A 14924-nucleotide genomic window follows, 5' to 3' on the forward strand; every position below is an offset into this window, starting at 1 on the left:
TTGTGTAGTACTAATTGATCACTTTGTTGGTAGCGGCTTCTACTTTGTTGTTTTAGATTGCATATGTTGGCAGTACTTTGATGTTTTGTTATTGGAAATAAAGGTTCCTTTTCCTCGTATTTGTGTAGTATCAGTATATGCAAGCATTTTCTGACAGAAGTCGTGTTTTTGACAGGTATACTCTTGGCTTGGTTACTCTTTTTCGAGGGAGGAGGGGGAGGGCGTCAGGTAGTCGACAACCAGCACTCCATGATCATGTCGAATCCTTATGAAAATGAATCCAGAACGAAATTGCGCTAAAGCTAGGGCGTCACCCGTAAGTGGCGCGCTGTGTGGCCCGAGCACAATGATAAGTGAGCAAGGGTCGCTGTATCTCCATCGGCACCCGGATGCAGTGGTAAATGAGCAAGGGGGCTATAGAAACTTCTTTTCGAACGACTCCACTCAAAGTTGTTTGGGAGCATATGCTCCTATCAACTTTACACGGGACACACAAAAGAAGTACTTTGATCCTATTAGACGGGGAAGGGTGAAGAAGCTAGGACAGAAGGGTAGAGTTCAAGAGAGCAAAATGCGTTTAGGATCGTGGAATATAGGAACATTGACGAGAAAATCTATGGAAGTAGTAGAAGTTATGGTGAGAAGAAGGATAAATATTATGTGCCTACAAGAAACTAAGTGGGTTGGGCGTAAGGCAAAGGATCTAGAAAACTCAGGGTTTAAACTATGGTATTCGGGCACAAATAGAACGAGAAACGGTGTTAGCATCATCGTGGACAAGACCTTGACACAAGATGTTGTAGATGTCAAGAGGGTAGGAGATAGAATCATGGCAATCAAGATTGTAATAGGACAAGAACTTATCAATGTGATTAGTGCGTACGCACCTCAAGTAGGGTTGGATACGAGTTCGAAGGAGAAATTTTGGGAAGATCTTGGAGACTTGGAGCAAGGAATTGCTCAGACGGAGAAGTTATTTATAGGAGGAGATTTAAATGGACACGTGGGCAGGGAGACAGGCAACTATGGAGGTTTTCATGGTGGCCATGGTTTTAGGGAGAGAAACGAGGATGGGGAAGCTATCTTGGATTTTGCAATGACATATGATCTCTTCTTAGCCAACACCTTCTTTAAGAAGAGAGAAGAACATATGATCACCTACAAGAGTGGGTCGTCAAAAACACAAATAGATTTTCTTCTAATGAGGAAAGGGGATCGTATAACTTGTAAGGATTGCAAAGTTATACCAGGAGAGAGCGTGGCTAATCAACATCGCTTGTTGGTGATGGATGTACATATCAAACGAGTGAGAAAAAAGAACAAGACTTGGAAGTGCCCAAGGACTAGATGGTGGAATCTAAAAGAAGAAAAACAAGTCATTTTCAAAGAGAAAGTAATCACCCAGTGTGTGTGGGATAGAGAGGGGGAAGCTAACCAAATGTGGGATTCCATGGCTAGTTGTATCCGAAAAGTAGCAAAAGAGGTATTAGGAGAGTCCAAGGGCTTTGCCCCACACCAAAAGGAATCTTGGTGGTGGAATGAGGAGGTACAAACAAAGGTGAAGGCTAAGAAGGAATGTTGTAAAGCCTTATACAAGGATAGGACCGATGAAAATGGTGAAAGGTATAGAAAAGCGAAGCAAGAGGCGAAGAAAGCTGTGAGAGAAGCTAAGTTAGCGGCTTATGACGATATGTATAAGCGACTAGATACCAAAGAAGGAGAGTTTGATATCTATAAACTAGCTAGAGAAAGGGAAAAGAAGACAAGGGACCTAAACCAAGTGAGGTGCATCAAGGATGAGGATGGAAAGGTTCTTGCTACAGAGAACGCGGTTAAAGACAGATGGAAAGGTTATTTTCATAATCTTTTCAATGAAGGACATGAAAGGAGTGCTTCTTTAGGGGATTTGAGTAACTCAGAAGAGTGTCGAAACTACTTTTTTTATCATAGAATCCGGAAGGAAGAAGTGGTTGTAGCTTTGAAGAAGATGAAGCATAGAAAAGCAGTATGCCCATACGATATACCAATCGAAGTGTGGAAAGTTTTGGGAGAGACAGGTATAACATGGCTCACTGACCTTTTCAATAGGATTTTGAAAACGAAGAAGATGCCAAATGAGTGGCGAATGAGCACTTTGGTGCCTATCTACAAGAATAAGGGCGATGTACAAAATTGCATGAACTATAGGGGTATTAAGCTAATGAGTCATACAATGAAGCTCTGGAAGAGAGTCATTGAGCATAGATTGAGGCAAGAGACACGGGTTTCGGACAACCAATTCGGGTTCATGTCAGGGCGCTCAACCATGGAGGCAATCTATCTCTTACGAAGATTGATGGAAAGATATAGAGATGGGAAAAAGGATTTACACATGGTATTTATAGATTTGGAAAAAGCGTATGATAGGGTCCCAAGAGACATTCTTTGGAGGATTTTAGAGAAGAAAGGAGTACGAGTAGCATATATCCAAGCTATACAGGATATGTATGAAGGAGCAAAGACTGTCGTAAGAACTCATGAAGGACAAACCGAAAGCTTACCCATAACTGTAGGATTACATCAAGGCTCATCCTTAAGTCCTTACCTTTTTGCATTGGTAATGGATGAGTTAACAGGACATATTCAAGATGATATTCCTTGGTGTATGCTTTTCGCAGACGATATAGTGTTGATAGATGAAACTCAGGAAGGGGTAAATGCAAAGCTTAACCTTTGGAGAGAAGTGTTGGAATCTAAAGGTCTTCGCCTAAGCCGATCAAAGACAGAATATATGAAGTGCAAGTTCAGTGCAAATGGAGGCCAAAACGAGTTAGGGGTGAGGATCGGAGATCAAGAAATACCAAAGAGCGACCGTTTTCGTTACCTAGGATCTATCTTGCAAAAGAACGGAGAATTAGATGGAGATCTCAACCATAGAATACAAGCTGGATGGATGAAGTGGAAGAGTGCATCGGGCGTGTTGTGTGACCGCCGTATGCCACTGAAGCTCAAGGGAAAATTTTATAGGACGTCAATAAGGCCGGCGATGCTGTATGGCACAGAGTGTTGGGCGGTGAAGCATCAACACGTACACAAAATGAGTGTAGCGGAGATGAGGATGCTTCGTTGGATGTGTGGGCACACGAGAAAGGATAAGATTAGGAATGAGGATATCCGAGGTAAAGTAGGAGTAGCCGAAATTGAAGGAAAGATGAGAGAAAATCGGTTACGGTGGTTTGGACATGTGCAAAGAAGGCCTACTGACGCTCTGATTAGAAGATGCGACTATAGGACAGAGGTTCAGGGCCGAAGGGGTAGAGGAAGACCTAAGAAAACTTTGGAAGAGACCCTAAGAAAAGACTTAGAGTACTTGGATCTAACGGATGACATGACACATGACAGAACACAATGGCGTTCTAAGATTCATATAGCTGATCCCACTCAGTGACTTGGATTTTCCAAGTCTCCAACCGAGAAGTTTTCCTCACTCGGGAAATTAAGGGAACACTACCTCAACCTACATGCTCCACTCACAAAGCTTCAACATACAAGCTTCAACAAAAGAAAATTCAAAAAACTTAGCGAATAAGGCTTTGGTGTATTTAACACAATACGTTGAAATGAAGGAAAGCTTATTTATTGATATCCCCGATAAGTTACAAATATGTACATATACTTGAGTCAAAATAAACAAACAAGAGGGAGCCTTCACAAAGGTTGCTTAGGAGAAGTCTCAGCAGTCGGTAGAGCCCCAGAAAGAGAAGGCACCAGAGGGGGATCATTCGGAGCCTCAGTACTGGACAGAACCCTAGAAGGAGAAGGCATCAGAGGTTGATCATTTGGAGCTTCATTAAGCGGTACAGCCCCAGAAGACGAAGGCAATAAATGTCTTTGGAACAAACCCACAAATCTCTGATGATCAAGTAAAACCTGACCATCAGATTCCTTCATCTGGTCAAGCTTCCTCTTCATGTTTGTAGCATAGTCATGTGCGAGCCGGTGCAACTGTTTATTCTCATGCTTGAGCCCTCTAATCTCCTGTTTGAGACTCATCACTTCAGCCGCCAATGATTCAACTTGGCGGGTTCGAGCAAATAGGCGTTGGGCCATATTAGACACAGAACCTGCACACTGAACACTAAGAGCCAGAGAATCCTTAACGGCCAACTCATCAGACCGTTTGGAAAGTAGTCTGTTATCTTTGGGAGTGAGAAGGTTCCTGGCCACTACCGCAGCGGTCATATCATTCTTCATCACGGAATCCCCAACGGTAAGAGGACCAGTAGGAGAGACGAAGGATGGGCGCCATATGTTGTCTGGAGAAGGCGGGGCTGCCTCTTCAACAAGGTTCAAGTCAAAACGACGGTCGGAGGGGCCAGACATTTTCAAAGGTGTTGAAGAGAGAAGAGGTCGGACAAACAAAGATCTTAGAAGTGCAAGAATGAAGCTTCTACTGGTGGATATTCAAGTGTGCTTTGGAACTTAATGTCAGCCCCTATAAAAATCTGCACTCGATGAAGCTTCAGAAATCGAAGAAGCGCCTGCTTAGAAATCGAAGAGGCGTTTGCTTTCTCAAAAGCTGGGCTGCTCAGAGACCACGAGGGTCGATATCAGAAATCGAAGAGGCGTGTGCTTTCTCAAAAGTTGGACTGCTCAAATACCACGAAGGTCGATCTCAGAAATCGAAGAGGCTTGCTTTCTCAAAAGCTGGGCTGCTCAGAGACCACGATGGCCGATCTCAGAAATCGAAGAGGCACCTACTTTTCCAGCCCTGTCAGCACATGTCACACGCACTCAGCTTTGCGGAAATTATGGGCATTCTGTCGAAGATTTCTGGCGAAGTAGAAAGCACATGAATCGTACTGTTCAATCACCCACTTCCCACACGCAACAGTAGCTCATGGGTACCACATATAACTTTGCCAAAGTTCTCTGACAAAGTTGAGACACGTGAAGCTTGGAGCTCCCACTACATCGCTCTGACCAAGAAGGGTAAAAGATTAGCAAAGAAACAACACTAACAGAGTTTAGACACATAAATTTTGAAGGTCTAGCTACCATATTATTACCCACAAGGGTAAAGGAACAGTACCACTGCTGGATAATTGGAAAGTCCCGGTGTGTCAACCTCTGTGCTTCGTGGCAAGATAGACTAGCAAACATGCCCAACCTTTACTCACATTCGAGAAAACACTCCCAACAAGATTGCTTGCTCCAAAATCGAAAAGGCACCGCCCTCCGAATCTCGAGAGCCAGACTCCCAACATGATTACTTTCTCAAAAATCGAAGAGAGGGTAAAGGAACAGTACCATGGCTGGATAATTGGAAAGTCCCTGTGTGTCAACCTCTGTGTTTCGTGGCAAGGTAGACTAGCAAACATGCCCAACCTTTACTCACATTCGAGAAAACACTCCCAACAAGATTGCTTGCTCCAAAATCGAAGAGGCACCGCCCTCCGAATCTCGAGAGCCAGACTCCTAACATGATTACTTTCTCAAAAATCGAAGAGAGGGTAAAGGAACAGTACCACTGCTGGATAATTGGAAAGTCCTTGTGTGTCAACCTCTGTGCTTCGTGGCAAGGTAGACTAGCAAACATGCCCAACCTTTACTCACATTCGAGAAAACATTCCCAACAAGATTGCTTGCTCCAAAATCAAAGAGGCACCGCCCTCCGAATCTCGAGAGCCAGACTCCCAACATAATTACTTTCTCAAAAATCGAAGACACCGCTCTCCGAATCTCGAGAGCCAGACCCCTAGTAGGATTGCTTTCTCAAAAATCGAAGAGGCATCGTTCTTCGAATCTCGAGAGCCAGATCCCCGACAGGATTGCTTGTTCGAAAACCGAAGAGGCACCACTTTCCCAACTTCAAGAGCTGGATCTCCTTGGATAAAGCTTGTCTGTAATCTTCACATGCAACATCAGCTTTCCAGATATCACATACCACTTTTTCAAAGTGCTCTGACAGAGTTAAAACTTGTGAAGCTGGTAGCTCCCACTACCGTGCTATGACCAAGCAGGGTAAAGGAATAGCATTATTACTTGATGTTAGGGAGACTCCTATATATGTCGACCTCCATCCCTAACGGACAGGCAGACCTGCAAAAATGCTCAACCCTTCCTCTTATCTGAGAGGGCACTCCCAACGAAGCCTTTCGAAATATTCAGCTTTCTTCCCCCCCCCCAATAATACCTCTGTAAACAAGCTATACTAGAGCAAGAATATCTCATATCATCAGGGTTAAAAGCAAGAGTATCTCATTTCATGTTTTTTCCCTGTCTTTTCCTTTGGCCTTGTTCTTACCTGCAAGACAAGGAGAAAGAGAGCAATCAGTCAGCACTTGGAATCAAGCTTCCAACCAGGAACTGACTGCCTGGAACCCCTTACCTGATTACTTACCTGGCATTGCTCTCGAGTACTCATCTTCAACATCTTATGCTTCCAGGGAAGATCCCGCATCTGCCTGAGGAACAGATAGGGCAAGTGAGAAGGATACAAGGAAGCATGTGGAGACAAGCGTAACAGCACACGTGCCGATACATCCATTACTCTGTCAAAAGAAAAAGTATCCCATATCAGCAGGGTCGAACGTACTCTAGATTTGATGGACTTGTTTTGACCCTCAAATTCTTCAGTCGGCCTTATCTCTGGAGGAAACCAGAAAACCCTCCAGCCCAGTTCAAGAATAAGCCTGTGGAAAGTTACTTCTTCAAAAGCAAAAGTATCTCATATCTTATCTTCTCATTTTTCTTCTCTGTATCCTTCATGCTGCCTGCAAGATAGGGAGAATGTGAACAATCAGCCGGAGCTCTAATTGCTTACCTTGTCTGTCACCTCTGTCAGCAGATCCCCTAGCTCGGTGACTTGGGGGACTCCTACTACATGGTTTGTATCGCGCTTGACCAAGCCTGAAACTACAAGTAAGCTTCAAGTGACATTGATACATTACATTGTGCATCTCCACCAGTTACAGATACCACCCCTGGATGGAGGAAGAGTACTTCCAGAGAAGATGCCACATCTACCTATGAGACAGATAAGGAAAGTTAAGACGATACCACATTCCAGTACTTAGAAGTTTCGTGGTTACGAGATCATTCTCCCACAATATTTCCTAATGTTATTTGTACTAAATTATTCACTTGTACTTACTAAAGGAGAGCTTGAACCTATGTACTTGTGTAAACCCTTCACAATTAATGAGAACTCCTCTATTCCGTGGACGTAGCCAATCTGGGTGAACCACGTACATCTTGTGTTTGCTTTCCTATCTCTATCCATTTATATACTTATCCACACTAATGACCGAAGCAATCTAGCGAAGATCACAAAAAGTGACCGTTTTCGCTACCTAGGATCTATCTTGCAAGAGAACGGAGAATTAGATGGAGATCTCAACCATAGAATACAAGCTGGATGGATGAAGTGCATCCGGCGTGTTGTGTGACCGTCGTAGGCTACTGAAGCTCAAGGGAAAATTTTATAGGACGGCAATAAGGCCAGCGATGTTGTATGGCACAGAAGGTTGGGCGGTGAAGCATCAACACGTACACAAAATGGGTGTAGCGGAGATGAGGATGCTTCGTGGAATGTATGGGCACACGAGAAATGATAAGATTGGGAATGAGGATATCCGAGGTAAAGTAGGAGTAGCCAAAATTGAAGGAAATATGAGAGAAAATCGGTTCCGGTGGTTTGGACATGTGCAAAGAAGGCCTACTAACGCTTCGGTTCGAAAATGTGACTACGGGACAGAGGTTCAGGGCCGAAGGGGTAGAGGAAGACCTAGGAAAACTTTGGAAGAGACCCTAAGAAAAGACTTGAGTACTTGGATCTAACGGAGGACATGACACAAAACCGAGCGCAATGGCGTTCTAGGATTCATATAGCCGACCCCACTTAGTGGGAAAAGGCTTTGTTGTTGTTGTTGTTTGTTGTTGTAATCTAAACAACCACTGTTCCTGGTGTTATTACTTGAGTTGTGTACCTACATCAAAATGGAATTGCAAGTCACAAAATATTTATTGTTTGATAATATGTTGTACTTTTCTGCGCATATTAACTTCCGCCTTAATATTTGATTGACAGAAGTGCTTGCTTATTAATATGATCATGGTTGCATTCAGTCGTTCTAGTTTGGCATGCCATTTAGTCTAATGCCTTAAAGAAACGTAATTTAAGAAATGACTGGCGAAATCTGTGTCAGAAAATTACTTCTGCAACGTACTTTGTTATTACTATAAATTGGTTTTGTACTGACATATTGTTCTTTATATGCATATATGCACCAATCTTGCAGTCGAGCCAGATAAGGAATCAGCTGAACTTAACGTGCATAAGCGATGTTAGAAATGGGACATATTCATTGTCGGATCCCAGCCCCTCCCGGACTCGGCAGCTATATGCTGAGCTTTGCAATTGACCATACATGTAAAGATTTCAGAGTTGATAGAATGTTGATTGATATGCTTCATTCCTGTAGTAAGTATTCTTTCTCGTTCTTTTGTTTTTTGTTGGGTAAAATAGTCTTGTGTATTCACCAAGCAATGGTTCTCATTGTCATTATTCTTTTCATTCTTTTACTGCCTTTCTACCTCTTTTCTACTATTCATAACAGTTGAAACCCATACCGACAACTATGAAATTTACTCGCCATGTAAAACTACTCAAACACGCAATTTACTCACGATACCTAAGTTTGTTGAATGTGGGATGTTATGGATCCTCTCAATCGGACCTTTGCGTTCTACCTTCTTGGCTCTCTCTCTCTCTCATTCTGCAATGTTGCAAGATGATCGGACATATGTGTACTTTCTAGTTCATCCTCTAGAGACCAACTTTGAAAAAAAATCAACTAAATAAAAAATCGTTTAACCATTTAATTAACATTGTAAAAATTTCAATATTTAACTGAAAAACATAGTTCATTTATTTATTGGATAACAATTAAATGACAAAATAAGTGTGAATTACTTTGGTTTTTGGCGAAGTTGGACTTTAAAGTGAGGCGTTAATAACTGGATATGTCTACAGTGGTGGAATTCTCTTGCTAGAGACTTAGTAATTGTTACCATTTTTAAAAAGGTTGCATCCACAACAAGCTTTCTTGCAATGATACTTTAGGGGAACTATGAGAAAATCAGCAATCTCAGTCCGGCCCCTCAGATGTACAGACTCCAAAATTTCCTTTCATAGCTAGGGTTGCCCTGTTGGGGTAACTTTCATATGACACCAGCGTGACGTCTGATGTGAGAAAATATTGGGTTTCATGTATTTGTTTTTCCATTTTGGATGATTGCCAAAATGAATTATGGATGATAATGCTATTATGTATGGTTGCCAAAATGTTTCCAGTCAGCTTCTGGACTCAAGGTGCTTTAATGGTCTTTGTCCTTGGCGTTCACCGAAAGTGCCAAACGACAGTTCCCAGTAGTTGAAGTAACCTAGTGACAGTTCCCAGTAGTTGAAGTAAGCTAGTGAAGTCGTCTAAAAAAACAAGCCAAAGTGGTTATCATTTACTTGGGCGTATTCCTTCTCATCTTTGAATTTTCAAGAACCAGAAACGGTGGTGTAAGTTCCTCCTATGATCCTATCCTTCTATAAATTCCCTTGTCGTTTAGTGGCAGTATTCCTCCTCTGATCCTAGGTTAGCTTTCATACTAGGTGAAAACAACGTGACGTCTGATGTGAGAAAATATTGGGTTCCATGTATTTGTTTTTCCATTTTGGATGATTGCCAAAATGAATTATGGATGATAATGCTATTAAGTATGGTTGCCAAATGTTTCCAGTCAGTTACAAACGCTGATTATTAGCTACAACAATTTTGGAGGGACATTGCCCATGTCAATATCCAATCTCTCAACCAAACTTGAAATGTTTTGGGTTGACGGTAACCGAATATATGGAAGCATCCCATCTGGGATAGGGAACCTGGTGAGCTTGGAATGGTTGCTTTTGGGGAATAATAGCTTCACAGGTAACATCCCCTCTGACATGGGTAAGCTCTCTAACCTTGGAGGATTAGAAATTTTCATGAACAAATTATCAGGAAATATTCCGTCTTCCTTAAGAAATTTAACCAAGTTATTCCATCTTGCGTTGGATACAAATCATCTTGAGGGCAGCATTCCTTCAGGTCTTGGGGAATGCCATGGGTTGCAAGCGTTGAATCTTTCTTATAACCTTCTTACTGGCACAATACCCAAACAAGTTTTTAGACTCTCCTCCTTATCGATTGCTTTGGACTTGTCTAATAACCTCTTCACAGGCTCCCTTCCCCCGGAGGTTGGGTATTTCACCAGTCTAAGTGAACTTCATCTTTCTAATAACCTGTTGTCCGGAGAACTCCCCAGTAGCCTTGGTGGTTGTGAGAGTTTAGAAATCCTGCATTTGCAAGGAAACTTCTTCAACGGGTCCATTCCTTTGTCTATGAGTTCAGTGAGAGCGATTCAAGATCTAGACCTGTCTCGCAATAATTTTTCAGGTGAAATTCCGTATTTTTTAGAAGGCTTTAGACTCCTGAATAATCTGAACTTATCCTTCAATCAATTTTGGGGAGTCGTACCAACTGGAGGTGTTTTCAAAAATGCGAGTGCTATTTCAGTTGTTGGCAACACTAATCTGTGCAGCCCTGTTGCTAATTTAAAGCTTCCCAAGTGCAAATCTAAAGAGACCAAGAAACGAAGATTGTCTCATCGCTTGAAACTAATTCTCCCTTTAGTATTTGGACTTACTCTTCTAGGAATAGCCATGGTGTTCTCCTATTTCTTTCTTTGTTCGTCAAGGAAGAAAAGGAAAGAAATTTCATTGAGCACTTTGGGGAACACTATTATGCAAGTGTCATATGCTACTCTACTCAAAGCTACTGATGGGTTCTCAAAGGCTAATTTAATTGGTGCTGGTAGTTTTGGGTCTGTGTACAAAGGAGTTCTTGATGAGGATGATAAAGCTTAACTTGTTGCCGTGAAGGTGTTTAACTTGTTACGCCGTGGAGCTTCAAAAAGTTTCATAGCCGAATGTGAAGCTTTGAGAAATATTAGGCACCGAAATCTTGTCAAGATTATAACCGTGTGTTCAAGTGTTGATTTTCATGGTAATGATTTCAAGGCTCTAGTTTATGAGTACATGGACAACGGGAGCTTAGAGGAGTGGATGCATCCACCTACTAGAACTGAAGAGTTCAGAGATCATGTACCTAAGAAGTTAAGTCTTCTTCAGAGGCTAGAAATTGCCATTGGTGTTGCTTGTGCACTGGATTATCTTCATAATCATTGTGAAACACCAATAGTTCATTGTGATCTCAAGCCAAGCAACGTTCTCTTAGACAACGAATTGACTGGCCATGTTTCTGACTTTGGATTAGCAAGGTTTCTCTCACAAGTAACGAGTAATGTTTCAGCTAGTCAGACAAGTTCCGTTGAAATAAGAGGAACGATTGGTTATGCAGCTCCAGGTATATATATGTTAGATATACACTTCATTACATTTCCTTTTTTATTTTGGAGTATTTAATTTACAAAATTCAAACTAAACTATTTATACACAAATGTGATGTTTGAATTGTAGAGTATGGCATGGGAAGTGAGGTGTCAACGAATGGTGATGTCTACAGCTTTGGCATTCTCTTGTTGGAGATGTTTACAGGGAAGAGACCCACTGACAACATGTTTAGTGATAGCTTAAACCTTCATAATTTTATCAAGATGGTTATCCCTGAGCGAGTTACTGAGATTGCAGATGCGTCACTTCTTCAAGGATGCACGAACGAGAATCATAATCAATGCAGTGCGAGAATTCATAAAGTTGAGATGTGCTTGAGTTCAATATTTAGAATTGGAATTGCTTGTTCTGCTAAATCCGCAATAGATCGACTAAAGAATATCAATGATGCTGCATCTGAACTTCATTCCATTAGGAATACTTTTCTTGGATAGAAATTCTTTTTATGTGCTTTTGTGATAGAGAAATTTCGTGTACTACCTGTGAAGTCTAGCTTTTATGTTACCACAGTAGATGTGGAAGTTTGCCATGTAAATAATCACCAATGAGGTGAATTGTGTGAAGAGTGTTTTACTACTTCTTGTACTTGGTATTTTTGTGTAATATTCAGATCTATTAAAGTCTAGTTCGTGCCACGAAATTGTTGAATATACACATTGACAGATTCCAAATTTTCGAAAGATTCATATCCTCAAGACCCTCAACGTACATTCAACAAAAGGGGTGTGCTATCCACACACCCCAATTTACTTCTCACACACCCTTGATAATCTATGTCCGTTGATTTTCTTCAATTCATCCGATCGGACGGCCGAAAATTAAAAAGGTGTGTGAGAAGTAAAATGGGATGTGTGGATATCACACCCCCAACAAAATCATCTTGGAAGCGGTAAAGATGGTGATTTGAGTTTCCTATCAGACTCGACCACTATCAGTGTAAGGTGTTTTCGAAAATCAAAGTGCTATTTCCTAATCTCAAGTTGCCCAATTGCAAGTCTAAAGAGTTCCAAGAAAAGAAGATTACCTCATAGCTTGAAATTAATAATCCCTTTAGTATTCGAACTTGCTCTACTTGCAAGTGTCATATGCTACTTTCTCAAAAGCCACTGATCGGTTTTCTTCAACTAATTGGACTGGTGTTGGCAGTTTCTAGTTTGTATACAAAAGGGTTCTTTATTCTGACAATAGAGCTTGGCTTGTACTTGTAGCTATGAAGGTGTTTAACTTGTTACGTCACGGAGCATCAAAGAGTTTCATAGCCGAATATGAGGCTTTGAGGAATATCAAGCATCAAAATCTCGTCAATGTCATATCTGCATGTTTTCTCGATGATGATTTCAAGGTTCTAGTTTATGAGTTGATGCACCAAAGGAGTTTAGAGGAGTGGTTGCATGATTTGCATCCACCTCCTGTAATTGAATAGGTAAGAGATCAATACACCCAAGAATTAATATCTTGTTCAAAGGCTAGATCTTGTTGTTGGTGTTGCTATTGCGCACTGGATTATTTTCATAATCATAGCGAAACATAGATAGTTCATTATGATCTAAAGCCAAGCAATGTTCTTTTAAACACCAAGGGGATTGGACATGTTTATTGAAAGTGGACTAATCTCATACTGTTACTTATATGAACTCCTCCATATAAGTGAAGGGAATTGGGTTCAAGTTGGTTGGTATGGTTAATAGGGTTTGCAAATGACCATTTTTTGTAGAATTTTAACCCAACTTTAAAGCCCATGGGCTATGACAAATCAAGGTTTTCTAGCAATTTTGCTATCAATATTCTCCCATGTGCATTATGAATTCTAATCCAATAGTTTTGGCAATCGTTCTACCAATCTTGACAATGGAAGAAATTTTTTTTTTTCTCGAACAAATGATATTATCTACACTAAGGGGAATGAGATAGGCTTAGCCTCATAATGGGCTAACAATAATGTGATTCAAATTCGTCTTTGGTGAGAATCGAACCCAAGACCTCTCACTTACAAGTGAAGAGAATACCACTAGACCGTATTACTAAGTAGCATGAAAGAGTTTCTATTAAACCCCGCAAAAAATGAAAATTCTCAGCCGTTCATTAATGGATTTGAATTTAGATTTATTACAATTGATAGAGATTTTTTTTTTCGGCAATCAATAGGATACTAACAAATTTGTGTCACTGGCCTTTTAACTTATTGCCCTATCTTTAACGCACTCCAATTAATATCGTCCTCTAATTGTTAGTATTTAATAAATCTCATCATAAATTGTTACCAAAAATATTAATTATCAAAGCAAATAAACTTGATTGAGTTATAAATTTATTGTGACCCAGTTGGCATGGTTAGGAGAAAAATCAATTTTGTTCATAATTTTCACATCTTCCAAGTGAACATGGGGCTATAAGTGAAGTTCCAAAGGATACGGTGGTTTAATTTGGTCCATGAATTGCCTCGTCCAATTTGCATGCATGTTGTAGGGGACCGACTCCCAAATAATTCTCGTTACCAAGCAAATTAAATACCATTAATTAAGAGCTTAAAAACTCTTTAATTATTACCTCTCTATTTTGCTTTTGCAATTAGGAAATTTTCCCCTTTTGCATACAATGTTATAAGAATATTTTTGTTCCCCACACTCAAATGATGGCGATACTCACTACCTTATTTATCACCGTTATATGAGTTTAATACCTTGGATATACACAAATCTCAAAATTTAAACTCATACAACGGTAATAAATAAGGTGGAAAGCATTACCACTACTTGAGGATGATGACTAAAAACCACCCCAATAATATAAGCAGTTGAGTTAGTTGGTGTGGTAGTTGGTCTTTAGCAAGCTTCTTATAGAAAAAGAAGAATCTGGGTAACTTTGGCCGTTTTGCAGAAGAAAAAGAAAGGGGCATTTGATGTTTGGACAGACATAGTGATGGTGCTAGCTGCACCTGCTTCTTGGTGTTTTTAAAAAAAAATGGTAAATTACATAAAACTGCCTCAACTATTTGGTCAATTACATTTTAAAAGAAAATTAAAAAAATGAGAAAAGGCTAATTTGTACCCTTTGGAAATTATGATGCCAATTTGCTTGGTTGAGAAACTTGTGGCTTTTCTAATGGAGATTGCGTAAATGTGCAAACAATTTGTTAGTGGTTGTGCAAAATAGGTTTCATACTAGAAAATAGTGTTTTTTTACCTATGATCCATGTGAGAAGTAGAATTTTCAGTCACAATTGACAACCCAAGAGCTCTGTAAATCAAATATATAGGAAAAGATAAATAAAAAGTGAATTACGGTTTCTCAAATCAGAAAGTAACATTTATTTGAAGAAATTCAGACTCATTTTGGATATAGATAAACAATGGCATGTTAAAAAGGTAGTCAACATTCAACATTCACTTAAAAAAATGATATACATGTTATCCATCAATGTTTTGGTAACAAATTCCCA

At 40.4% G+C, this 14924-nt stretch overlaps 1 protein-coding gene and 1 long non-coding RNA gene across 2 annotated transcripts in view; one reads left to right on the plus strand and one right to left on the minus strand.

Annotated features, from left to right (window-relative positions):
- The window catches only part of LOC139189171 (uncharacterized), a 71910-nt gene extending 61880 nt beyond the window's left edge, over positions 1–10030 (minus strand). Inside the window, exon 1 of the long non-coding RNA XR_011572807.1 lies at positions 9787–10030. This is a non-coding gene — a long non-coding RNA (uncharacterized lncRNA). The remainder of the gene's footprint in view (positions 1–9786) is intronic.
- Positions 9956–12070, plus strand: LOC103406142 (probable LRR receptor-like serine/threonine-protein kinase At3g47570). Its single transcript, XM_070807509.1, has 2 exons — positions 9956–11438; positions 11552–12070. The coding sequence occupies exons 1-2, from the start codon at positions 11111–11113 to the stop codon at positions 11917–11919; spliced, it is 696 nt and encodes a 231-aa protein (XP_070663610.1). The 5' UTR covers positions 9956–11110; the 3' UTR covers positions 11920–12070.
- Positions 12071–14924: the final 2854 nt, after the last annotated feature.

This window comes from Malus domestica, chromosome 11, assembly GCF_042453785.1.
Source record: "Malus domestica chromosome 11, GDT2T_hap1".
Lineage (NCBI taxonomy): Eukaryota > Viridiplantae > Streptophyta > Magnoliopsida > Rosales > Rosaceae > Malus > Malus domestica.

What these genes read in the sequence shown, in the direction of transcription:
- LOC103406142 (XM_070807509.1), top strand. Translation starts at nt 11,111, where the DNA reads ATGGACAACGGGAGCTTAGAGGAGTGGATGCATCCACCTACTAGAACT. An exon ending in GATTGGTTATGCAGCTCCAG is followed by an intron (nt 11,439 to 11,551) that starts GTATATATATGT and finishes TTTGAATTGTAG; the next exon opens with AGTATGGCATGGGAAGTGAG.